Genomic DNA, 27435 nt, shown 5'->3' with positions numbered 1-27435 from the left:
TGACCAAGTTCAACAACTACTATGCATACTGACCGTTGTTTGAAACTGTCAAACCAAGAAATGTATTTATTTATTTATTTATTATTTCCCTACAGCCTTGGAGGTGGAATTGGTAACTGTTGTGGATAAGCTTGTACTAATATTTTATCAAGCAGCCCTTCATACCATTTGATTTGTTCAATTTCACCCATTTGTTTATTATATGGTTTCTAAGGGTGGAAGGGTTCGTTCAAGGGGTAAGGGGGTCTATGTGCAGTGGTCAAGGAGAGAGGGGAACGGTCAAGGATTTGTCTTTCAAAATATTATAATTCATTTTAATTTATAGTGGGACTGTGGGAGGTTGAAGAAGGAAAGAATGAAGTTGTCAATTTGAAGCTAAGGAAGATAGAAGTGTATATGATTTATGGTAAAAACTTGTCTGAGATTGTCTCATTGTGAGACGGATCGGCTGGTGAAGATGACACGCTAGAATCTAAGAATGCAAATGCTACTCCAAGCAACAAAACTGGACTGTGAATGTATCAGCAAGTTGTTGCTAGCATGAGCAAAATTTCATTTGGTGAAGATGAAGCTGTTTCACCAAAGAAGCCAACTTCACTGCCGGAAATGACAAGTTTGCCCTCCAACTTAACGGCCTTTTGACAGAAAAATTAACGAAGGACCACGGGTGGTAACTTTTTAAAACTTGGAGGACGTCTACTGGTCGTTTAAAAGACGATGGACCACCACTGGTATATCGCTACTACTTGGAGGACCATTGCAGGTATTAAATCTTTGAAAAAATGAGTATTTATGAAATATTTATTGTTCAAACATGAACTAGAACCAAAGTCATTTTTCTAGATATCAACATGCAACACGCTTGTTACTTTTCAGTTAAGCTACTAAGCCATTTTAGCATTTTAAACATAATGCTACAAATGCACAAAGAATTCTCATCGAATCTTTATATATTTAAAACTATCTCATAACAATATTTTAACATATATAACAAGATTTGATCATAAAATTGGAACAATTTTGTTTTATTTCAAAATAAAACATGTTACAGGAATACTACAACTTTTATTTAACGAATTATATAAAAGGAAATACATTTGGAACTAATTTCCTTATTAAAGATAGTAGTCCATTGATCCTAGTGTCATGTTCCATTGTGGAGTCATCAACTTCATTCTTGAATGGTGGTTTTTGTCCATACATTGGGTGCACATGTCAAAGAAAACAAGTTGGGACCTCATCCAACCATCCATTTTCTTTCAAAATCGTGAAATTATCCTCAACCTTCTCATTATTAGGATGGGGTTTCGCTACATTGTGGCCACTCATTATCCTCTCATAATCATTTCCAAGGCTAATCATTATTAGGATGGGGTTTCGCTACATTGTGGCCACTCATTATCCTCTCATAATCATTTCCAAGGCTAAGCTTCTACTTACCTTTTCTCCAATTACGATTAAAGTAGTTGTTGACATTACTATTATCACTTGACAATACGTCACCATTGGATCTCTCGTGGCTTTTAGCTAATCCACTTGATATTATAATACACACTACAAGAAAAATGTACATAGACAACACTAAAAAGACAACGATTTTTGATAAAAGTGTTGTTTTTTGTGTAAAAGACAACAATTTTGGACAAAACCATTGTCTTTGACACAACACTTTTATCAAAGACAACAGTTTTTACCGAACCGTTGTCTTTAGTGTGTTGTCTTTCTGCATTTTGTCAAAAGAAAACACCGCAAAGACAATGGTTTTTAAAAACCGTTGTCTATGTGTATTTTTTTTAAATAAAAGACAACAGTTTTATGTAACCGTTGTCGTTGGTGTGTTGTCTTTAAGGTTGTTTGTGTGTTGTCTTTAAGCACACTTGAATAGACAATATTTCAAAGACAACGGTTTATTAAAACCATTGTCTTTGTGCGCCCATTTTTTATTATTTAGACAACAGTTGTATTTAACTGTTGTCATTAGTGTATTTAGATCCCTCAAATCAAATTGCTTCATTCACTTAAATCACTGCACAAATAATGGGTCCAAAGGCCATATTCGGTTAGAGAGAAAATAGCTCATTGGATTGCGTACTGACTGTGTTCCAAACCGCCTGAAGGAGCATCTAGCTAATTAACTTACATCTAGAAATTGATATCGCTTAATAAAATTAACTTATAACTAACATATGTTGTGACTAATAATTAAGCCAATATAGATGGGTCCAAATGTGTATCATTTGTACACTTACACTATACCCTTTACAAGCTAAACAGGGTGGGCCCATCCCGGCCGGGTCGAAGAAATATACAACGCAATCCACCTAAAAGGGGCTAAACTGGCTCAACTAAAGGAGTTGATGGACCCGTTTTGATGGCTTTAAATGTGGGTACTGACTCTAATTTTTTCAATTTTAGTTCAAAAGTTCAGCCCGCCCAATAATAAACCTGACAACCTGAGGTTTAGGGTTTGGGCTAACCTGACAAAATAATAAAATAACTGATTAGACCGAACCAATAAGCGCAACAGCTCAATAGGGCTAGCCCAAAATTGAGTGGATTGGCTAAATTGGCATCCTTACTAGGAAGTTAGACTTGACACTACAATTCCCAAGCTCAATGTCTAAGATAATAAAGTGTCTAAGATAATAAAGGTTCAAGGGCTAAGAAGCAAGGGTTTGGACAATATGAGTTTAAGCTGAACAAGTTTAAGTAGCACAAGGTTAGACAATATAAGTCTAACTAGTATCGAACTCAACGACAAAAGTTTTTCCATAGGTTTAATGCAAAACCCTAGAGGAATAAGGGAAGAATTCTAAGGAATGGGGCATGGAGATTGTTTCTATCTAATGAGGATTGGTTGATCGATACAAAATCATGGACCAAGTCCAGGTCTTTTGCCTTTCATAGGCTAAAATAATAATATACTTCCCATGTTCAAAGTCAAAAAAATGTATTTCAAACTTAGGCACATAAAAAGCTTTCTAAAATTTCTTTTGAATGTGAGGTATACAAGAGATATGAACCACCTACTCTCGAATTTGAGACTTAGATTAGTTTGAGTTCCAAAAATTGCTAACAGTGAAGGACCAAAGCGAGTATGAGCACTTTGTTCTAACAAATTTGTTTTGCATGGAATATAGTACTTTAATAGTGGTTGTTCAAGATATATGACAGGAAACAAGTCTTGTCTAACCAATTTTAAGGCTTATCAAAGGTCCAAAAGGAATGCAGCATTAGTTTGTATAACATGTTGGCATTATAAATTATTAAAGAAATATTCTATGAAAATTTTTGTTGGGTGGTAAGCGAAACTCGTAATTACTATTTGAAGGGTGTGTATTAGTTAAACTCCGCTCTTGTGAATAACTCAAGAAAAAATAAATTATATTAAAAAGACCTTGTGCGGCGAGTCCGTTCAAAAATAGAGTTAAGAGTTTTTTGTTTATTTGTAGTCAGCAATTAAGATTGTTAAAGATTTTTGTTTTTGTTTGAGGGTTTTTGCACTAAATCAGAATTTACAAAGCTTGAACGAGTCAAAGCTAAAACTTTAGGGGGAAAAAATGAAAGCAAAAATTGGGATACTCAAATACCGTTATCTTGGCGCCATGACCCTCCGATTCAAAGCTCCAAATTATAACGTCCTTGACATTAAATTACCTTTGAATTCCCGCGTTGACGTCTACTCTACCGTTGACTCATCTTCCTCTTCCACATGGAAGAGAAACAAAGTCTTCCTCAAAACCTCTGCCTTATTTCAGTGAATGAATTTCCAGGGAAACCCCAATCTCTCGCCGGAAAAATCACCCAAATCTTCACGCCGAGGCGGCGGCCTGGCTTGGTAAAGGTACTCGATCATTTCTATCCGAACTTATTATTTTTCTTGAATTTTTGATACGCCCCTTGTTTATCTGAATTTTTCTGTAAATATTACTGCTATTCTGTTTGAGTTTGAAAATCTGATTTAATTGCAAATTAGTTTTACTTTGTTTAAATTTTTTTTTTCTGAAAATCCTGAGTGAATTATGTTAGGGTTGGAATCTGATTCAGGCAGGACAGCAGGTGTGAACAAAACACAGAATTTATTCATGCCTTTGGGGTTATAATTTAATCATTATATCTGCAAGTCATGGCTAGCAATTTATGCATTGAACCCTTCCCAAACCCAGATTCTGGAATTCTTTGTGAAACAATTAAGGTTATTTGTGAAACTATAGATGCTGCCAGTTCTGTTCCTGTACAGAAGGAAAATTTCAAGAGATTATTGACTTTCTTGGAGAGAATTGGGTTAGTCCTAAAGGAGTTATCCAAGTTTGAAATTGTGAGAAATGAGAGCCTAATTTCTACTGTTGAGACTCTCAAACAGGAGATTGAGGTTATAAAGGAACTCTCCTTAGGGTGCAGAAACAGTAGTAAGATTTATCTCCTATTAAATTGCCTAAAAATTGTCAAGTGCTTGGAGGCTACCACGAGAGAGATTGGTCGGATCTTAGGAATTGTGACCTCGTGTTGTGTGAATGTTTCATCAGAAACAACTGATCAGCTTAGGGGTCTTGGAAATGACATGCTGGTTTGTACATTTCAAGTGTCTGTGGAGGAAGCAGAAATTTTGGAGAAAATCGAGTTGGGGATACGAGAGAGGAATACTGATAGATCTTATGCCAATGATTTGCTTAATCGTATTGCTGGGGCTGTGGGGATCTTAACTTTTCATTCTGAGCTGAAGAAAGAGTTTGAAGATTTCAGGAGAGATTTGAGAAGCATTCGAGATAGGAAAGATGTGGCAGAAGCATTACGGATGGAACAAATCGTTCTCCTGCTAGGAAATGCTGACATGATTACTAGCACCGAGGAAAAGGAGAAGAAGTATCTGACTAAGCGCAACTCGTTGGGCAGGCAGCTAGTGGAACCTCTTCAGTCATTTTACTGCCCAATTACAGGAGATATCATGATGGATCCAGTTGAGACTACCTCGGGTCAGACTTTCGAAAAGGAAGCTATAGAGAAGTGGTTAATGGAAGGGAACCATTTCTGCCCTTTAACCAAAACCCCGTTGAGCAAATCAGATCTTCGGCCTAACAAAACTCTTCGTCAGTCCATTGAAGAATGGAGGAATAGGAACAAAATAATTACTATTGCTTCTCTAAAACGAAGAATTCAGATGAATGATGAGTCAGAAACACTTGTATCCTTAGAGACATTACTGGAGATCTGCCAAGGGAATGAGCTGCAGCGTGAATGGATAATAATGGAAAACTTCACACCCATTCTGATAAATATTCTTTTTTCGCCCAATCAAGAATCAAGGAGGTGTTCATTGTCCATTCTCTGCAACCTTGCAAAGGAGAACGACGAAAGCAAGGTATACCTTGGTTTTCTTGTCTTTATGATTTAATGATTCCAGTTAAACTTTGGACTAACAAAGCTAAGTAGAATAATGGGAATAATTAAGTTTATTTGTCTGATATTCATGTCTTTATACTCCATAGACAATAGTCATTGCAATCTTATTTTATGACAGGAAAGAATTGCTAGTGAATACAAGGCCATTGAGCCAATTGTGCGCTGCCTTGCACGTAAACCTGAAGAAAGCAAATGTGCATTGCAATTGCTTTTGGAGCTATGCAAAAGTAATGTAGTTCGGGATTTGGCTGGGAGGGTCCAGGGTTGTATACTTTTGCTTGTGACAATCTCAAATAGCGATGACACTGAGGCTGCAGAATATGCTGAGAAGATTTTAGAGACTCTCTCATTCCTTGATCAGAATGTCATACAAATGGCAAGATTAAATTATTTTCAACCATTATTGCAGCATCTTTGTTCAGGTATTTCCCCAATAAACTTGCTCTTAATCACAGACACAAAAGTGATGCTCTAAGATCTTGGTGACTACATACACATCCACCTGGAAGTTTGTAATTTAAACAACACTTTCGACTTCCTAAACTGCTTGTAAAAAAAGCCTAGAATAATTTTTGCTCAATTGATAACAATGTTACAGATCAGGGAAGTGCTCAAATTGCTATGGCCAAGGCCCTAACAGATGCCCAGTTGAGTGATCAGAGTAAATTGAGTCTTTTAAGAGGTGGGGCATTAAATCCACTACTTAAGTTTCTCTGCCACAGTGACATGGAGATGAAGGCAGTGGCCATTGATGCTCTGCTAAACCTTTCAACCGTAGCTGAAAACGGTTTGATGATGATCAAAGAAGGTGCTGTAGAACCATTATTTGAATTACTCTTTTGTGATGCTGTCTCACCTCTTCTTTGTGAAAAAGTAGCTGCAATACTTATGCATCTTTCTCTGTCAAGAATTGGGGAAGATGGCAATAATGGGTATGTTCCATTTTTGGAATCCCAGGAGCAGATTTTCAAACTCTTCTCTCTTGTTTCTTTGAGTGGTTCTGAGGTGCAACAGAGCATTCTCCATACCTTTTGTGCAATGTGCCAGTCTCCTGTTTCTGGTTATAATGTCAGAACTAGGCTAAGAAAGGTGTGTTTCATTATCCTAAAAAATACAAGTTTGAATTTGTTGTCATAAACCTTTAAGTTAGTTCTGTTCCCACATATCCAAAAGCTTTAGCCAATTGGTTTTTGTCTCTTCCAAATATTTATACATTTTTTTTTTGAAAATTATACATGGGTGTTAAGATCAAGTGCTTAACACTATGCCAAAAGCTATAGCTTAGCTTGTAGCAAAGGCGCAACTTTATTTCCTTATAGAATGCTATGACATTTTCGAGAGCTAAGGTGTTGGACTTGGCTCTTTATCAGCTTCCGCCCAACAATCCCCCTAGCCACATGGTGCTGGACTTGGCCCTTACCAGCCTCCGCCCAACACTTAAATTTTCGTATATGGAACACTGATCCTTGTTCAAAAATGAATACTCAATACATATATACATATATACATGGATACTTTGGTTTTTCAACTAACTGGATGTGAATGATAAATGTCTGTCATTCTGCAGATCTGTGCTGTCAAAGTCCTTGTACACTTGTGTGAACTTGACAATTGCAAAGTAAGGGCAAATGCTGTTAAACTCTTCTATTGCCTGACAGAAGATGGTGATGATGGCACATTCTCAGAGCATGTGAATGATAAGTGCATTGGAACTTTGGTGGGGATCATGAAAACTTCTGATGAAGAAGAGGAGATTGCTGCTATCTTAGGCATTATCTCCAACCTTCCCAAAGAATCTAGTTTGTCTCTGCACCTTCATGAAGCTGGTGCACTTCAGGCCATCTTAGATTGTCTAAATGACCATGCGTCGAAAAGGACTGAGATTGTTGAGAATGCCACAGCAGCCCTTTGTCGTTTCGCTCTTCCTGTGCACCCAGAATGGCAGAAAGAGGTAGCAGAAGCCGGGGCAATTGCTGTTCTGGTAAACCTACTTGAATCTGGGAATTCTTTGACTAAAAAACATGTAGCCATTTTGCTTAAACAGTTTTCAGAGCGTTCTTGTGGCTTGAGCACACCAGTGAGGCAGGGATTGGGTATTGTTTGCTGTTTCTCCTCAAACTTACCTAGGTGTCCACTCCATTCCGGATATTGTACCATAGAATCCTCATATTGCCTTCTGGAGGCTAATGCTCCCAGGCCTTTGGCAAAGGTCCTTGAGGAGCCAGATGCAGCAGCCTCTGAAGCTTCATTGGATGCACTTTTGACGTTAATCGAAGGAGAACAGCTGCAGAATGGCTGCAAGGTTCTTGCAGAAGCTAAGGCCATTACTCCAATCATAAAGATGTTGAGCTCAGACTCTTCCAGGTTACAGGAAAAAGCTTTGAGGGCCTCAGAGAAGATATTTAGGGTGTTGGAACTCAAGCAAAAATATGGGTCATCAGCTCAGATGCCACTAGTTGAGATCGCTCAGAAAGGGAGTGGTGACATGAAATCTTTAGCTGCCAGAGTACTAGCCCATTTGAATTTGCTTCCTGAACAGTCTTCCTTTTTCTGATGGACATGAGTGAAGAAGTGAGAGATGAAGGTGAACATGTAGTTAATGGCCAAATATACAATTATACACATATCAGAGATATCTTATTCTTTGTTCCTTACCAACAAAAACCTGAATTCCAATACTGAGAAGCGTGAACTTCCATTTCTTTCTCACTGATTTTAAGAGAGATTTTGCAGTAAACTTCATGAAAAGAGGCTATGGTTAGAGAAGTTCACATATTTGGGCTATTGAGTTGATTTTAGTTACTTGGATTTGTGCATGATTAGGCTTATTGATACGTGTACTTTTGAATTTGAGATGTAGATTGATATTTTTGTGCTCATATATGTTGTATTTGTAACTTTTTATTTGAGATATAAAATTCTTCGTTTCTATAAGAGGAATATCAAAGCGAATTTTGACTTTTTTTAAACTAGTTAAAAAAAAAAAAAAAAAAAAAAAAAAAAAACCAAAACTCATTAGCTCATTAAATCATAACTAAGAGTATCATACAAGAAAGTAGGAGGAATGGAGAGCCATTCCATACGATCAGACAAAGAATTAGCTTCCTTGGCTACTCTATAGGATGCTTGATTCGCATTTCGTTTAACAAATAACAACATGAAAGCTAATTTTATAAAAATGAGCAGCTTGTTTTTTAATATCATCAACTAAAATGCAAAACACATAATTTAAAGATTGAGCAGATAAAGCGTTGTATAATAGGAGAGCATCCATCTCAATCTACAAGCACATTGTCTAGGTTTAAGTTCTTTAGCCAGCTTAGTGTAACGCCCATGGAAGTTTGCTACACATTTATGAGATTTGTTACATCGTTCTAGAGCTTTCTAGAACTTGTACATAGCATCTTATAGTTGGTAGAATATTCTAGAAGCATGTGCATAACACTAGTAGTAGTAGACTTATATAATATATTCTAAAACCTTGTAGAACCATTAGGTTTGTGTATAGATTTAGGGATGGTTCTAGAAAATAATTAATAGCCATAGAAATAAGTAAATCTCTACCCTCCATTGAGGAGGTGGAACAGGTATAAATACCCTTATAGGGCTCATTTTATCCTTAGTTATTTTAACCTTCATTTTCTTTTAAGTAGTAACATTAGTAACAATCATTGGATTAATTGGTTATACATCCATCTTCGGTGATTGAATATAAGGAGGGTTTTACGCTACACTTGCTTAGTATAGGTATAGCAAAAAATAATAAAAGACAAAATAGTGGCAGAATCGTAAATATATACCTAAGAAACCACTACACCTATGAATTAAAGGTGTGGTGGATGCTAAATAATAATAAATAATAAATAAATAATCTAAGTTTCCGCGGCACCCTTAAGGAGTGGTGCCGCGGAATTTTATTTATTAAAATAAATAAAAATCTTTCTGCGGCACCCACCATGAGGGTGGCTGGGTGCCGCGGAAAATCAATCAGTTAGTTTTTTTTTAAAAGCAAAAGTGCAAAATCAAAACCCTAAACCTAAATCTCCTGCAGCACTAAGTCTCCAAATTGAAACAACACAACATCTGTCACCTCCAAATCTCCATCTGCAGCGTGAACAAAGCTTTCGCCACCACCTACTCACCATAGCCTCCCGACCAGACATGCGACCGCCGTTTCCCTCCTCCGGTCGCGTTCAGCCACCGCCGCTAGCCATCAGACTTCTTTCTGGCCGCAATTTCTGTAGTAGTTTTCCCACCACTCCCTTTCTTTGATTTCATAGCTAAGCTAAATCGTGGTTATTGGTCCTTGAACATCATATTGGAGAGTTATTGTGACACCCCAACCTTTCACAAGCCGAGATAGCTAAAACTTTAACACAAAAGATGCCTATCTCAACTATCAAACACAACATAGCGGAAGCGATTTATAACCTAAGGGGTATCATGCCACATCTAGGTAAGAAAAACACGGCCTAGATGCACAGGCTAACCAAAAACTTAATTGCATAGTGTATAAATCCTCAAAACGATGTCATCATAACAAGAATCTAAACAAAAGTATATAATCTCAACATAGGCACACAGGCCCAAAACATAAAGTCTAAACAACGTAATCTAAGTCTAAGCAGCCTCATATCGGTAAGCTCTAACACGCTCTCGCTTAGACTTATTCCATACCCGGAAAACATGTAAGAAACCATTAGCAAAAGACTGCTAAGCAACCACCATTCACACCCATGATAAACATACATATATAGTAAGTTTGTAAATAGGTTTACACATCCATATAGAATATACACACCAACGAACTATTTAGTATTTAAATCGGAGACTCAACAACAACACGCTGAATGAATATAAACCAAGGACTTTCCAACAATACCAATATCCAACCGAATCACAACTCAACCGAATACTCATAAGAAACAACCAAACCGCAATATATCAAAGAATAACCAATAATCAACGAGATACGATACAACTCAAGAGTCAACAAGGAACCAAACAGACATCAACCCAAGGATAAGCACCCAACCTTAACCTCCAACTAAAGTATCATCCCTCATACCAATCTCCAAACCCGAAGTTAGTTCACAGAGGTAAAAGCCCAATCACAGGGGCAAAGAATGCCCAATCACAGAGGCAAAAAATGCCCAATCACAGGTGCAAAAGCCCAATCACAAAGGCAAAGAATGCCCAATCACAGGGGCAAAAGCCCAATCACAGAGGCAAAGAATGCCCAATCACAGGGGCAAAAGCCCAAAGTTAGTTCCACAGAGGCAAATGATGCCCACAGTTAGTTCACCCTCAAACAGCCCAAAAGATACTCAAAGATCCACCACTCCATATCCAACCTCAGACTCAACCCAAGAACAATCCACTCACAGTGTTCATCTCAAATTATGAACACAACCAACTCCCAGAGAATAAAATCAAGGATTCAACCAACCAATAGACTCATATAATGAACCAAGAGATGTGAATAAATACTCCGAAAACATGGTAAAATACCCAACAGAATATCCCAACAAAATCCAAAACCAAAGGTGAAACAACCAAACAACAGATCATAGAACAACTCACTGGAACCAGAATTCCAGTAGAACTAACGGAGCTCCCAGACGGAACACCGCCCTCAACGGAACACTCTCTTCTGCCACCCCTCACCGCGAACCACTTACGGAAGACTCCAGCGGAACACATTATACCGCTGGGGTACTCCGCAAGGGCAACTCTAAACCACTCCCAGACCAGAACAGACAAAATACGCAAAGTTCATTCCAGAATACAAAAATAAGGTTAGATTGTTCAGATTACATCCCCCATAAGCCAAATAAACATGGAATCCATACCAACAAATATCCATAAACATCAAGATGCAAAGGATCAAGAACACAAGTCATAAATCCATCAAAATAACTCACAGACCAACAAAGAATAGGCTAAGCAGCAAAGAATTCCACAGGATTCCAATACACCAAATAATATTCATAGATGAATTCCACAGGATTCCAATACACCAAATAATATTCATAGATCAAGAGTGTAAAATAGCAATACACCAAATAATATTCATAGATCAAGAGTGTAAAATAGATTTTAGTGGACAAATATTCATAGATCAAGAGTGTAAAATAGATTTTAGTGGACATGATGGTTACCTCTTTGGAGCACACTTCAGCCAAGAAACCCTCAAAACTCCTTACAAAGCTTCACCTCCACCTTGATCATCTTTTTCCCAAAAAGAGCCCCAAAAGAACAACATAAAAACTTATATAAAGATTATGGAAATAACATGATGCAAGGCATATTCCTAAAGATAAACACTTACCCAAGCCTTATCAATCCTAAAAGAGCAACCTTGATCTTGTATCTTGAAGAAGGAAGTGTAGGATTTACTTAGGGTTCTTTAGAGGTGAAAGGAGTAGGATGGAAATGCATTTGCAGGAAAGGGAAAAGAGTGATAGGGTTAAAAGTACAAGACTTTTATATTAGGAGGAAAGATCATTACATATATCATGTATGTATCATACTAGGGTAAAAGATTAAATAATGGGCCCTTATAAGAATGGGTCTCACATTATTTATTATACTACTAGTTAGTAGTAAATTAATCCTTCAAGAATAAATACATTGGGCCATTATAAAAATGCTCTACTTATAAGAATTGTAAGGATCCAATTTAAATAAATTCCTTACAAGAATTAAATCAAGAATTGGGCCTTTAGAATAAATAATTAATTCCGGAATAAGAAATATATAAATCAATTAGAAGAATGAAGCCCAATTAAACTAAATAATTTTACGGTAGAAATAATTACCGGTCTCAAGGCTTGAACGAAATTACGGGGTGTTACAGTTATTTTTTAGAGGTTAATCGTTAATGTAAATTGAACTTGGAAGTCTCATTGTGGAACTTGTGTAGTTGATGGTTTTCTGCAGGTGAGATGTGGATGGAGTGAATAATTGAACTTCTAGAATAGCCATTTGCTGTTGTAAAGGGTTTAGGTTATCTTGAGATTACTGTCATATTCTACCATATTTTGGACATGGAAATGCATTTATGTTGTTTGTTACTTCTCCATCTTCATATCCTTGTCTATTCCGTTTTCTTGATTCTTCATGTTTCTATGAAATAGAGTACACTATAAAGGCAAAGGAACTCTGTTATCTGTATTTAAAAGAAGAAAGCTTGACATTTATTATATTCCTTGAGAGGAGGTTGGGGTGGGTGGACTTGAAAAAGTTGCTGCAACTGACACAAATTCAACTTTTTGGTTAATTCTCCCCACGAACTGCCTCTGCTTCTCCAGCTCTAAGTGGATGAACCTCTTGCTTCTGAACATCACTCACTAGAATTAAGCATACTATGTTTTGAGAGGTAGCAGCAATCTGGAACGAAAATGTTTTTGGTCATAATCATTGCCTTGACAATAACCAAAACTTTTCCTTTATGAATTGTCTTTCTATGCACACACTCTTATGATTTTATTTATATATATTTTTCCGTAATGTGTTCTAAATTGCATGAAAATTGTTATTCACAACCTGAATTTATCTAAAGTATCAGTACTTCATTTTAGAACGTTGATTTGTGATTTTGCAATAGTTACTCAGCCACTGTTCTTGCTTTCTTGTGCCAAAAAAAAAAAAGTATATTGTGGTTATTTATTGTGAATATATAGATAGTTTAATTTGTTGTTATTGATTTATATTGTATCTCTGTATATCAAAAGAGTCATATAAATATAAATTTTTTTTTTAAATATGACTTTCCGTTACACCCGCTCCAGCGGGTGTAGCGGAAAGTCATATATTTTTTTATTAAAAAAAATACTTTCCGATACACCTGTAGAGATGTAGCAGAAAGCCAAGCACTTTTAGAGTCACTTCCATCTGTAGAGGTGTAGCGGAAAAACTTTTATAGGTATAGTGGATGTATTTTTTTTTGTACTAGTGACAAAAAAAAATTATATTTTGGCTATAAAGAAGCACGATATAGGCACATACAAGAACTTCAGAAATGCTCGTTTAATGCATTAAAAACAAATCAAGCATATTCTATGCTAAAACTAAAATTGAGTAGGCTAGATTCCATTACATAGATAAAGGTCAATCCACATATAAAGCATTTCATTCGTGTTACTGACCCACAAAGTAAAAAAAAAAAAAAANAAAAAAAAAAAAAAAAAAAAAAAAAAAAAAAAAAAATTAATGAAAAACTAGTATCTAATATTAAGTAATTCAGTTGGAAGCAGCATTTCACATACTCATAGGGTTAACTACCATTAAAATACTCTTCAAAAAAAAACTACCATTAAAATAAATAAAATGATATTAATAAATAAATACATAGAGCTAAGAAATGAATAACTACCATTATTTGTAAAATAATATTTGAATTGTTGCTCATTGATTCTACTCTATTAGAAAAATAAATAAACATCTTTGACTCATAATTATCACTCTAAAAAAATTTAAAAGTATTGCTAAGAAAGTGATTAACACGATGTGGAAGAAGTTATTAGAGTCATAATGAATATTTTGAACTATACTTACAGTAAAACGTAAAAGAACATTGTGGAAGAAGGGATTAGCACGATTCGAAACTCCCAAATGGGTATTTTATAGGTTCGAGTTAATTGTCAAAATTTATTAGATTGTTAGATTTGGTAAAATAAAATTATTGTAGTTAATTGTAAAGTGATACCAAGTCAATAATGATTTAAATTTAGTAATGTCAAAATATATTTTGAGCATAAATTATTAGCCGTTATTTTGAGTATAAATCAATACAAGTATGAATAACTTACCTCAATTTAAATATCAAATTGAATATATATATATATATATATATATATATATATATATATATATATATATATATAACTTCAACAATGTGCACTATAAGGCACAAAAATGTGCACCGGAAGAAATGACAATGTTCACTAAAAGGCAAAAAATATGCACGGGAGGCAAAAAGATGTGAAACAATTATTGAAAAAATTAAATTTAGTATAGGATCTTCAACACAAATCATAAACACCCATAAATAATAAACAAACAAACAAACAAACAATATTCAACTCAAATTAGTAATTAGTGATCAAGATTAATTGATTTTTTTAAAAAAAGTTCGTTATCTACAATTTTAAAAAATATGTTCTGGAAGGCACAACGTGCACTGGAAAAAGGAAGAATGTGCACTGTATGGTATAACAATGTGCACTGGAAGAAGAAACAATGTGCACTGTATGGCATAACAATGTGCACTGGAATAAGGACCAATGTGCACTGTATGGCATAACAATGCGCACTGGAAGAAGGACCAATGTGCACTGTATGATATAAAAATGTACACTAGAAGAAGGAACAATTAAGGTGCACTGTATGATATAAAAATGTATACTAGAAGAAGGAACAATGTACACTTGGAGGCAAAAAAAAAATTAACTTACACAAAATTACAATAATGTCACCGCATTTTTTTTTTAAATCTCCAATTTGGACCCTTGATCTGGACTCAATCTACGGATATAATTTCATCATATTTCTCACCTAAAGCAATTGTTTCACATGATCATATATATATATATATATATATATATATATATATATATATATATATATATATATATATATATATATATATATCAGATAAGTCCACAGGTTCTCACCTAACTATAGGTCCTCATTTGATACTTAATCTATATATATATAATAAGATTGCCAAAAAATTTATTTAGTCTACCTTAAAAGTTGATAATCCATTATTTTTTTGTAATTATTTGTTATTACTATAGATTAAAATAACATATATAAAGCATTATATTATTATTTAATTCTTTAAAAAAAATTGTAATTTCAAATTTTGAAATAGAAGTATTTTCCTAGGATGGGCAGGAAAATGATACTTCTAGTTATATATATTATGAAGGAAAATGATATAGCAAATAGGAATGAAATTATATTTGATTTATTTTGATTTTATTTTGTAACAAAATTTCATTTTATGCGGAGAAGTATTTCAATTGTTATACTTTAAATATAGAATTAAAAATATAAGAATAAGGTTCAAATTGGCCACTGAACGTAACCTGAAAGTGAAATTAGACCACTAAACAAAAAAAAAAGTGCAATTAAGTCATTGAACACTCCAAATGTATGCAATTTCATCTGATACCAGGTTACTATCCATTTCATCAGGTTACTTGTTTACGTGGACGGTAAATTGACATTTTAAAATAATTTTTAATACTCTCTCTCTCTCTCCCATTTTATCTGTCCTACTTATTATTCATTAGTCAATCCAACTCTTTCTTCTTTATTATTTTTTACTTGGTTTTTTTTTTGTGTTTAATAGTACTTTTAGTGTAGTTTTTAAATATATAAATTTTGTATATTAATACTAAATTTAATATTATGAAAAATTAAATTAAAAATACTTTCAGCCAAACCTCGTTAACCGAATCAGACACATAAAATTGGACGGAGGGAGTAATAAACTATTAAAATAAAAATTGAAATAATTAAAAAATTAAAAAAAAAAAAAACACACACACACACACCATAATAAAGCAAAAGTTGTTTTGTGAAAGAAGTTTACTTTCCGTACATAATAATAATAATAATAATAATAATAATAATAATAATAATAATAATAATAATAATAATAATAATAAAAGAAATTAATTAATTAATTAAATTTGATTCATCCACAAGTTTCTATCAAGGTGGCAAGGTTATTATTAAGGGTAGGGGTGGCCTCAGGTGTTTTTTTTTTTTTTTTAATTTTTTTAATTTTTAATTTTAATAGTTTATTATTAAAAATTATTTTAAAATGCTAACTCACCATCCACGTGAGGAAGTAACCTGATGAAATGCATGGTAACATGCTACAATGTGAAATTGCATACATTTGGAGTGTTCAGTGGCTTAATTGCACTTCTCTTTGGTTCAGTGGCCTAATTGCACTTTCAAGTTACGTTGAGTGGGCAATTTGAACCTTATTCCAAAAATATATATATCTAAATTCGAATCAAATGAAATTATTTCAATTTTAATTTTTTAAATTGAAATTCAAAACAAATAAAATTAAAATTAAAAATATCTATAATATTAAAATATTAAATTAAATAGAATATTTCAATTATATGTATAAAAAAATTTGGTAGAATTGTATATACCAAATTTAAAAAATAATCATTGTATACAATATTAATTTGATTCTATATACCAAAATAAAAAAGAACCATTGTATGCAATATTTAAATATAATGCTTAAGGTTGAAGGTTGAATGAGCCACATATAATGCAAATTATATGTAATGACTTTCCTTGCAAATTAATGTATACAAATTTATTAAGGTTATGAGTTATGTATGCAATTCAAGTTATATGTAATGATTCTATATACCAAATTTATTTACATATAATCACTTATGAGTTATGTATACAAATTTAACACACTATTTTTTGTGCAATTAAGGTTAAGGTTGAATCAGTAATGACTTTATTTGGTAAGTTTATATATATATACATGTACCGAATTTAAGGTATTCACCTAAATGTGATTTAATTTTGTTAAGTATTGTAATCTTATGTTGACTTATTTCAAAATTTTAACTATTTTTTTTTGTCTAAAATGAGCGGAAAAATGACACTTTATATATATACACACACACACATATAGACTAGCATTCTACCCGTGCGATGCACGGATCAAAAATTAAATAACATTATTATTATTAATCAAGTTTTAGAAATATGTTGTAAGTATATAGTACATCAATTTGAGTATACAAACATTAATAAAGAAATAAACAACAGTTGTATATGAATTCAATATTCAAAATAAATTACAAATTGTTGAACACTTCATGATAAATTAAACAACATTTACCGTATGTAGAAAAAGATCATTCTTCATAATCACTATATATGCCAATATTTTAAGTCCTTGTGAACTATTAACCCTAGACACAACTATAATCAAACTCTTCAATATTTAAAAATGAATTTGGAACACTAACTACCTATTTATTAAAAAAATGTAACATATATATATATATATATATATATATGTATATACTTTATAATTCATTAATAATTTATTTGACCATTATGGCAATAATAAAAAAATAAAAAAACAGGCATAATATTTTAAATAGAAATAAAATAAGAAAAATAGTTTATACAATCTAATTGATGCTACTCTTTCTCTATATATAGATTATATTATTTATCTGCTGTTGTCCTACTCTTTCTCTATTTGTTACTCTTAGACTAAGTCTGTATGTTGTAACTTCCCTTAGAATCCTGGTGTATAGCTCTATATATTCCGTTGTATTGAATAATATATTCCGATTCAAACCTTTACATATTGCATTAAAGATATGTATCCACAATATTTATGCATTACTGTTGTGTTGGCTGAAACTTGAGGAAAAAATCTAGCAAAGTCCACAATAAAATATGCTAAAAATACATCATTTGCTAAGTCAAAAGAAGAATAACATTGAAAAAGAAATAAAAGAAGCTAAGCACACTAATATTTGCAGAAGAAAAATAGATTCAAAATCACAAGAACAAAAAATTAGAACATACAATCAAGCTTAGAATTGTTCGGTCAGCCAGGGTAATGGTCAGTAGCGGAAACAATACCTGCTGTCTAAGGTAGTAGTCGGATGTCAATAGCGGAAACAACACCAACTATCCAAGGTAGTAGTCAGAGACAGTAAATACAGATGTGATATATATATATATATATATGATCTTTCATAGTTAAATTTTGTTCCGTTCTAATGTTTGACAATATTTTTGTTTCTATTTTGCTTTTGCAATGTTTTTATTTTCTTGACAATATATGTTGTTGTATATTGATGGAACTACATTCACTCATATACCATGCTTGCTAAATTTAATGAATTAACCCTTCCTAGATGCCATTTTTAAGTTTGAATGTTTTCTAGTTATGCATTCCTTGAAGTTTAATTTAACTACTGCACCTGAAAGCTTTTCACTCTTCCCCATTTTATTCCTGGTGCACCTTAGTCATTATTCATTTATTATTTCTTGTTGTATTATGTCTGTATTTGTTTTGAAGTTTTGGCAAAGTCAACATTGAGTTTTTGGCATCTTATATTAAGTTAGAAGCCAAAAAGCTATTGCCTTTGTCTCTGAATTAACTTCTATTTGTGTATCACTCAAAGAATTGAAGATCGAGCTCCATCTTAATTTACACACTTCAAACAATCCCCATAAAATATATTATATTCCATAATAAAAATAAAGCACTTCTAGCAAAAAAAAAAATCATAATAACAGTTATCGAGCCAGAAGATAAAAATAGCAGAAACAAAGAAGAATGTTGAGATTAAGGGCAAGCAATCAACGAATAGTAGCATAAATTTAGATTAAGGCCAAGAAATTCAGAAATTCATATTAAGGCCAAGAAATGAAGCAGAAATTCAGATTAAGGCCAATAAATTCAGAAATTCTGAACTCTAATCTCATCAGCAATTCAGATTAAGGCCAAGCATGCCCAAAAACAAAACCAAATACGAGAAATAATTAAAAATCCAAAAAGAAACATAGTATAACAAAATAAAATACAAATTGTACTTATCCCAGCCAAGAATGATTGTTTTAAATGCCATGCAAACCACAAAAATAAACCTAAACAGAGGAGCGTGAAGAAAACTAGAATAGAAATCCTTACCTTGACTCTTTGACTGCCAACGAACTCACTTGGAAAGGAAGAAAAGAACAATGGAAGTTTAGGCCAGAAGAAAAGAACATCGAAGCTCACTTGGAAAGGAAGAAATTTTAAGAGGTATAAATCTAAAGAGAAATTGAATTCTGCATTTTCCTCCTTGGCATTGGAAAAGTAAAAAAAAACTGACATTTTTTCACAGGTTCCCAAGAACGCCGGATAATATCACTGCTTTCCGCCACTTAATTTTTCCTTTGATATTGGGAGAACCGACAGACATACTCTTTTTTGTAATTGAAGCATCCAAGTTTCTTTACATGTTCATTCAAAGTTTTCTCGAGAGGTTCTTGCCTTACTTACTTAGCCATATCACTTATTACTTACCGTATCACCTATGAAGGTTGAGCCAAGCTGACTTAGCTATTGCGAGAGAGAGAATGAGCACGAGTCCGTGACAATTGGTATCAAGCCACATTTGTGATTGGGATGTGTGTCCAACACAACCCAACCCATAAATGAGGGAGGGAGTCCGTTCCAACACAAGGCAAGAAGAAGCGTGATCAAAGCAAGGCAAGGAAAGCTGTTGCTTTGGAACAAATCGTTGGAAAACTTGAAAGGATCGAGTCGAGGGACATGTTATAGGAGAGCTCAAAAAGGTCAAGGAAGATAACCAAGCAATAGAGAAGAACTTTTTTGAGATAAACTCGAGAGGGTCGAGTTTAACTTTGATACACTCCGTACATGTTCAACGTACATGTTCATAGTTCTCTCAATATCAATGAACAACTTTTTTGGGATGGAGAAAACACTCATTGCATATCAATGAAGAACTTTTTTGGGATGGAGAAAAACACTCATTGCATAAGACCGGATAGCTTGGAGGACAACTGAATCCCTCTTGGCTGCTGTACAAATGTACAAGATATGGTTTTTTACTCTTTAATAAATCAATGTTACAGAATGGAACTTCCTCTAATCATGATTGGCTAACTCTTGTCTTTTTCACAAATCAGAAAGGAAAACAGAATTCAAACCATTGTAAATTATTTATCCTGTACATATACAGATATAGATACAATACAAGGTTACTCTTGTTCCAGTCTCATTTGAGTTGTCAATTTATCTAGGATGTCATAAATCTCTGCTGTTTTCTCATGGGATCTGTCACAGGCTACAAATACATGCTTCTCACCTTTATCCTCAATCCAACTGCATCCTGGGCTTTTGTGCATTTTCCTTTCATTGATGACCTTTCTTGTAATTGCAAAATCATCCCATCTCCCCACAGATGCATACAAATTTGCCAACAATACATAGTTTCCCGAGTTCAACGGTTCTAGCTCTAGGAGTTTTTCTGCGGCAGTTTCTCCCAACTCGATGTTTCCATGGATCACACAGCCTCTCAGAAAGGCATTCCAAATCACGGGATCAGGAGCCATAGGCGTTTTGCAAATAATATCGTAGGCTTCATTCAGTCGCCCTGTTCTGCTAAGAAGGTCGACCATACATGTGTAGTGTTTTAGTGTGGGTGTCACACTATAAGATGCCATTAAATCAAAGAATTGTTTTCCAGCCTCGACTGACCCTGCATGGACACATGATAAAAGAACTGATAGGAAGGTTATGCTGTCTGGTTCGAAACCATTTTCTAGGATTCTACGGAAGAAAGTAATTCCCTCCTCCCCACATCCGTGCATAGCATATGCAGTAAGTAACGCATTTTGAGTGACCAAGTTATAGTTCCGGATCATATTATGAGCTAGTACCGCATGTTTTATGCTCCCGCATTTTGCATACATGTCCACGAGGGCAGCACCAATATATGGATCGGATTGGTAACCACATCTAACTGCATATCCATGAATCTGTTTCCCTCGGTCAAGAGTTGCTAACCTTGAGCAGGCTGGTAAAACAATTCCAATCGTGTAAATATCAGGCGTCAAATTTGCTAATTGCAATTCTTTAAACAACTCCAGGGCTGACTCGTTCTGGTCTCTTTCTACATGACCAGCAATGATAACATTCCATGTACATATGTTGGGATAGAATCCATCTTCTTTCATCTTCTGAAGAATGTACCCAACATTTTCAAGTTGGCCAGAATGAGCATAGCCAGAGATTAAAGCATTCCATGATACTATATCCCTCTGAGCCACCTCATTAAAGGCTTTCTGGGCAGCATTTATGTCTAGGCACTTACAATACATTTCTACCAATGCTCCACCAACGAAAGGGTCTGATTGAAAACCCGTAACAACTGCATACGAATGTATCTCCATCCCGCATCTTAAAGAACCCATATCTGCACAAGCAGCAAGGGCGCTACCCAAGGTAAAAGAATCAGCTTTGATTTGTTGGTTCAAGATTATGTTGCGGAACATACTTAAAGCTTCATCGGGCATTGAATTATTTACATAACCCGAAATCATTGAGTTCCACGAAATTATGTCGTTCTGCTTTTCTTCAAGTTCCATTTGATGAAAGAGCTCTTCAGCCCTTGAAATATCCCCATTCTCAAAGTACCCCACTATCATTGTATTGAAGGAGACCTCATTTCTCACTGAATATATTGAAAACACACGGAAAGCGTATTCCATATCCCCACACCTTCTGTACACATCAATTAAGCCATTGACAACAAAAGAGTTGCACATAAATCCATTTCTTGTTAGATATCCATGAATTTCCTTCCCTAGATATAGCATCTGCAGTCTTCCACAAGCAGGAAGGACACTTGCCAGTGTCTGAGCATTCGGTTCGAACCCAGCAGCTTGCATTTTATAAAGCATCTCAATGGCAGCTTCATCATAACCATTCTGTGAAAACCCACCAACCAAAGCGCTCCAGGAAACAAAATTGGGAGCCAAATTGTCCACTGCTGACATTTGATCAAAAGCATCAAAGGCGTCATCCAACGCTCCATTAATAGCACAAGCTGAAAGAAAAGAGTTCCAAGAAACACAATCCCTCTTTGTTACGCTCCACAAAGCTTTCTTTGCGTCATTCAAGCTCCCACATTTACCATACATATCTATTACAGCGTTTCCCACGTAAATGTTCGATAAAAATCCGATCTTTATCACTAATGCATGCAACTGCCTCCCCAGTTCCATCCCGCCATACCCACTACAAATCTTCAGCGCCAATGGAAACACGAAGAACTCCAAATCCAAATCTTCGAACCGCAACTGTTGAAAGCAATAAAAAGCTTCCTGGAAGAGCCCATTATTTATGTAGACGTTGAGAATCGCAGTCCATGAGTACAAGTTTCTACTAGGCATTTTGTCGAACAGCATGAGCGCATCATAAAGACACTCGCACTTCCCGTACATCTGGAGGAGCTTGGTCTCGACGAACTCGTGGCCGTGGAATCCATTCTTGAGGGCCTGGGCGTGGACTTGCTTACCTAGTTCAGGACAGTCACAGGAAGCGAGCACTGAAGCGTAGGCGCTGGAATTTAAGGGGTCGTCTAGAGGAGATAAATGGGCGTGAGTTCTTGTGAGTGCAGAGTGAGAAATGGGTTGTTGAAACCGCTTTACACGTTGGGTAAGTTCTGGTCTCTGGAAAGGAAGGCGGGTGGTCTTGGATTCAATGGGCCGCGGAGGTGGCGAAGCCTTAGCCGGAAGCGGTGGCACTCTGGGTTCCAACAGTGAAACCATCTGCAGAAAATTTTGTTAATTAGTGATGTTGCGTCATTAGAACTTACTAAGGCTATCTGTATAGAAAAATATTACATGTACTCCACTTCTTACTCTCAATTCTTAATGTATGATTTGTAATAGAGTATTTGGTTAGAATGAGAGAATTAGGAGTAGAGATGGCAATTTCAATCCGCCCCACGGATAATCACCCGAATCCACCCGCATGAATCAGGTTTTTTTGGGTGATAATGGGTGCTGTGTCGGGTGGATCTTAAAAATGTAAACCCGCGGTGGGTCGGGTTGTATTCAGGTTTTATGTACAAAACCCGCCTATCACTCCACCCGACCCACCATGTGTGTATACATATATATAATAGTAAAATAAGTAGTACTAGTATATAGTTAATTATAAAAGTTTTAATAATTTTGGGTAACTTTTTAGTATTTTTATATCTAAACTACTAAATTTATTTTTTTAAATTAACAATTTAGTTATTATATTATAATATTTATATTATTTTATGTTTTAGTATAACTAATGAATTTTATTGTTTAATTATGTCTAAGTACTTTTGATACTCCGTATTATTTTTTGAAAAAAAAATAATAAATTGATAAGTGGTGGGTACCCGTAGTGGGCACCCGCACCCGGTGGGGGTGGGGATGGATTCTAAAAAAGTTCACCCGATGCGAGTTGGGGTGGGGGTGGGTGGAGAAAATAAAAGGTGGGTCGGGTGATGGATGTAGCCCTCCCCGACCCACACCCGACCCATTGTCATCCCTAATTAGGAGAGAAAAAGAATGGTAATTTAGTCAAAATAAATTAATAATTCAAATTACATTATTTGGTACGTAGAAATAGAATTTATGGGGATTCAAAAGAAAAAGACTAAAATGTCTTTGATAATAGTAATAATAATAATAATCATCAAGGGTGATGTTATAATTTCATATTGTTTTTCTTTTCCATGTTGTACCGAATTGGAATTCATAGGGGGAGCCATATAAATTCCAATTTCTCAAATGGAGAGAATTGCAACCCCCCTCTAACCAGACAACGTAACGTAATTAATGGGCTCAACGAATTAGATTGTAATTGCAATTCAATTACATCCAACTAAATAGGCAGTAAGATAGTAATCATTTTTAAACACTACTATTCGCAATAAAATTTGGTGCATATCCTTGCAAGAAATTATATATTGAATTAAGGTGATTGATTCAATACATTGATATCATTCATAGCACTTGCGAGGTCGAAGAATGCATGCCATATTCATAAGTCTGTTGATGCAATCGCTTCTAGCATATGATTGGAACTCCATGATCACCTCGTGTAAATTGCCCTTTTTATGCTACTGGGCAATTTTGTCATTCTCAATGCATGCAATCAACACTCCCTAACATTCTTAGGAAGCCATGTTTTTGCTCATGCATGTGAAGCAATCTGGCGATGTCTTCTATTTGGTCTTCTCAAGTATTGACCTCCAAAAACATCAATGACGACACATTAATAAAAGTTAAATAAGAAATCTATAGCTGTTGTTTCACCTATGCATAGATACTCATCCATTGTGTCCATCAGTGCTCTATTTGGCAATTGCGAATGGCCGCAGGTCACTTTTTGTAGCGGTGAAAAATCTTTCATTTTGCGAAGTTTTCCCTTAGTTGAAAATATTCATAACGACTTTGCAATGCCTTCACTATTAGATTTGAGTCTAAGATGTTTATTACTTTTTTTTTAATTAAAAAAAAACCATATTAGTTTATCATTGCAATTTTGTGCTTAAGTGCTTCACATTGTGGCCTACTAGTTTAGAAGAGTTGAGCACGAGAGAAATCATAAGCCGGCTGGCATTAGCTAGTGACAATTGGTATATTGTTGCAAGGTGTACCCTAATCTAAAATGATATTATCATTTCATATATTTTATATATACGGTAATTTTAGTGGTGTCGTTTTTTTTTTACACAATCAAAAACAACATTGCTGTTACAGATATATAATATGTTAATTGCGAGTACATAATATGTTAACTACATATACATAATATGTTATCTACGTATTTATAAAATCAATACTTTGAGTTCATAATAAAATATTGCTAATTTTCAATCAAATATCTCTAAGAATTATATCATAATCATTATTACATGTCAAACACTTAGCTTATGAACCTCTAAATATATTTACCTACTTTCACATATTATGAACTTAGAACAATATTAGAACGTGTACATAATTTGTTAATTTCAAGCACATCATTGTTAACTGCACGTAGATAATATATTAGCTATAGGTTTATAAAATCAAGAAAAAATGTCAAACATGCATGTCACTAAACTTATGTCTATTGTGCAATTGGATCATTGAATTTAAAAAGTGTGCAATTTAAATATTTTTTTCAATTTTTTTCCAGTAGAATGCAATCATATTACTTACATGGTATGTAGTATGTAATAAGAATCACACTTTCCTTAATTTGTGGTATCTTTGATTTGTAACACGTTTTTCACCCCTTTCTTTAACTTTTCTTTATAACAAAATGCTTGTAGTTGAGTTGGAACCTATGACTTGTTTGTGTGAATTGATGTTCTTTAGATAAATTGGTCGCAATGAGTCATTTGGAGGTCTTTCGGAGCATAAAGGAGCGATTTCGAAAGCCGGGGGAGTTCACTCAAGAAGATCCGAAGCAAAAAGCAAGAACGAAGCTGGAAATACCAGCCATACGGCCTCTCATACGGTCGTATGGTTGACCATTTAGCCCCGCAGCCTGAAGAAACCAGTAACCTACCATATGGCCTATCATATGGCCGTATGGTAAGCCATATGCCTGATGCTCTGCACAGTATTTAAGCCAATTTTTTGCATTTTGTACCGAAGTCCGAACCCTAGAGAGTTTAGAACTATTTTTCTTCATTTTCTTAGCAATTATTAGATTAGTATAGCTTAGACTTACATTTGGGGAACACACTTGGAGCTTGTATTAAAGATTTGGAAGGGATTCCAACAACATTATATTTTCTTCCTCATTGACAGTAAAAATTCTCATTTCCTCTTCTCCAACTTGTCTTTACATTTATTGCATATTTATGTTTTCCTTGCTAAATCTTGCTATGCTTACCATTGATATGAGTGAGTAGTCTTATATATGGGTTAGATTAGGTGTTTATTACTTATATTGATGCTTGTTATGTGATTATTGCATAAAAGGGGATGAACACCCATTTAGGGTTCTTAAGTTTGGATTGGGTTTATTTCTATCTTTCAATAGTTAGTTATCAATGATTATTGTTTGTCTTTGAAAAGTCTTTCATTTCAATGGAAGTTGGATGGAAGATTTAAGCCAACCCAATTTCAAACTCATTTTCTCTTCTATGGAAATAGGGATAGATTTGGAGCTAATTAGCTTTTGTTCTTCAATAACTTAGGTTGGTTCACCATGGAAATGGGACAACATTTGTTCTAATCCTTGGGAACTTGGATTCTTTTGTGCTAGCTTTAAGAACCTAGGGTCATTGTTCATCCCCCAATCCTAGTGTTAATGCATCAATAGAGTAATTCACCTAATTTAACCCATTCTTCCAAATAGAATTTGCACCTAATTTAATCTTGTTTTTCCCTTATATCCAAAATTCCAAAAATATTTCTTAGTTGTTACACCTTAATCCTTAAAATGGTTTGCTTGGATCCTTATGGGTTTCAAAACCTTGGTGACTAGAGTCTAGGCGATTACTCCTTACGTGCCATAAAATCCAATCCCCGTGGTTCGACTTTACACCCATTTCCACACCCCGCTCACACTACATCAATTTGCTATACTACTTGAGACGTTGAAAGATTGAAATGTATGTTTTCAACTTAAATTGCATTAAAAGAAATCATAAAAAGGTCACAATTGCACATATTTTACTTGTTTGATGTTTTGATTGTACTTTTTTTTTTTAAATTCAATGATCCAATTACACAAAAGCATTAAGATCAGTGACATATTTGACACTTATTCCTAAAACCAATACCTTAGGTCTATAGTAAAAACTTGCTAACTTTCAACTAAATATCTCTTAAATGTATACTATAATCATGCATGATTACATGCCAAATAATACTCAATATATATATTAACATTTAGATTTAAGGGTCCATTTGGAAAGTAGGAAAATGTTTTCTGGAAAATGAGTTTTGTGTTTGGTTGCATTTCAGAAAACTATGTTGATGTGTTTGGTTCATTTAATTTTCTAGAAAATGAAAAAATTGTAACCCAAAGTCAAAATTATATCGAAGTTTCAAACATTCTATCAATTATTATCATCACTTTTATTAAACATAAACATTTTATTTATTCAAATAATTCAAAATACATCTTTTTAAACAAGCAAAATTAGTATTATTTAAAAACAAAAAGAACACTGACTTTATTTTTAAAAAAAATAATAATAAATAACAAGACTCTAGTTTCCAGGTTTTCGACTAGAACCGGTCGACTCTCTGGTTTCCGACCGAAACCAGAGACTAGAAACCATAGAGTCGAGACTCTATGGTTGTCTCTGGTTTCCAGTCGGCACTTTGGTTTCCTACCAAAAACCAAAGAGTCTCTAGTTTCCCTTTCTTTGTTCCAACCGGAAATTCCAGAGATGGTGGTTTCAAATCGGAAACCAGAAATGGTTTCCGATGGAGGTG

The 27435-nt window shown here is 34.4% G+C and overlaps 2 protein-coding genes across 3 annotated transcripts; one reads left to right on the top strand and one right to left on the bottom strand.

Moving 5' to 3' along the window:
• Positions 1-277: 277 nt before the first annotated feature.
• Positions 278-8334, top strand: LOC116011905 (U-box domain-containing protein 43-like). Of its 2 annotated transcripts, XM_031251333.1 has the most exons (6): positions 278-763; positions 3774-3844; positions 4030-5359; positions 5519-5822; positions 5999-6489; positions 6968-8334. In XM_031251333.1, exons 3-6 carry the CDS (start codon positions 4127-4129, stop codon positions 7952-7954), a joined length of 3015 nt encoding a protein of 1004 aa, XP_031107193.1. In that variant the 5' UTR covers positions 278-763; positions 3774-3844; positions 4030-4126; the 3' UTR covers positions 7955-8334. The 2 variants fall into 2 exon arrangements, with proteins under 2 accessions (XP_031107193.1, XP_031107191.1); XM_031251331.1 differs by lacking the exon at positions 278-763 and having other exon boundaries at positions 3721-3844.
• An 11694-nt stretch (positions 8335-20028) lies between these two features.
• Positions 20029-22805, bottom strand: LOC116012383 (pentatricopeptide repeat-containing protein At2g13600-like). Its single transcript, XM_031251906.1, has one exon. The coding sequence runs from the start codon at positions 22771-22773 to the stop codon at positions 20200-20202; it is 2574 nt and encodes an 857-aa protein (XP_031107766.1). The 5' UTR covers positions 22774-22805; the 3' UTR covers positions 20029-20199.
• Positions 22806-27435: the final 4630 nt, after the last annotated feature.

The sequence above is a fragment of the Ipomoea triloba genome, chromosome 3 (assembly GCF_003576645.1).
Source record: "Ipomoea triloba cultivar NCNSP0323 chromosome 3, ASM357664v1".
Classification (NCBI taxonomy): domain Eukaryota; kingdom Viridiplantae; phylum Streptophyta; class Magnoliopsida; order Solanales; family Convolvulaceae; genus Ipomoea; species Ipomoea triloba.
The sequence above is the reverse complement of the archived record's forward strand: the minus strand, read 5'-3'. Positions and strand labels throughout refer to the sequence as shown.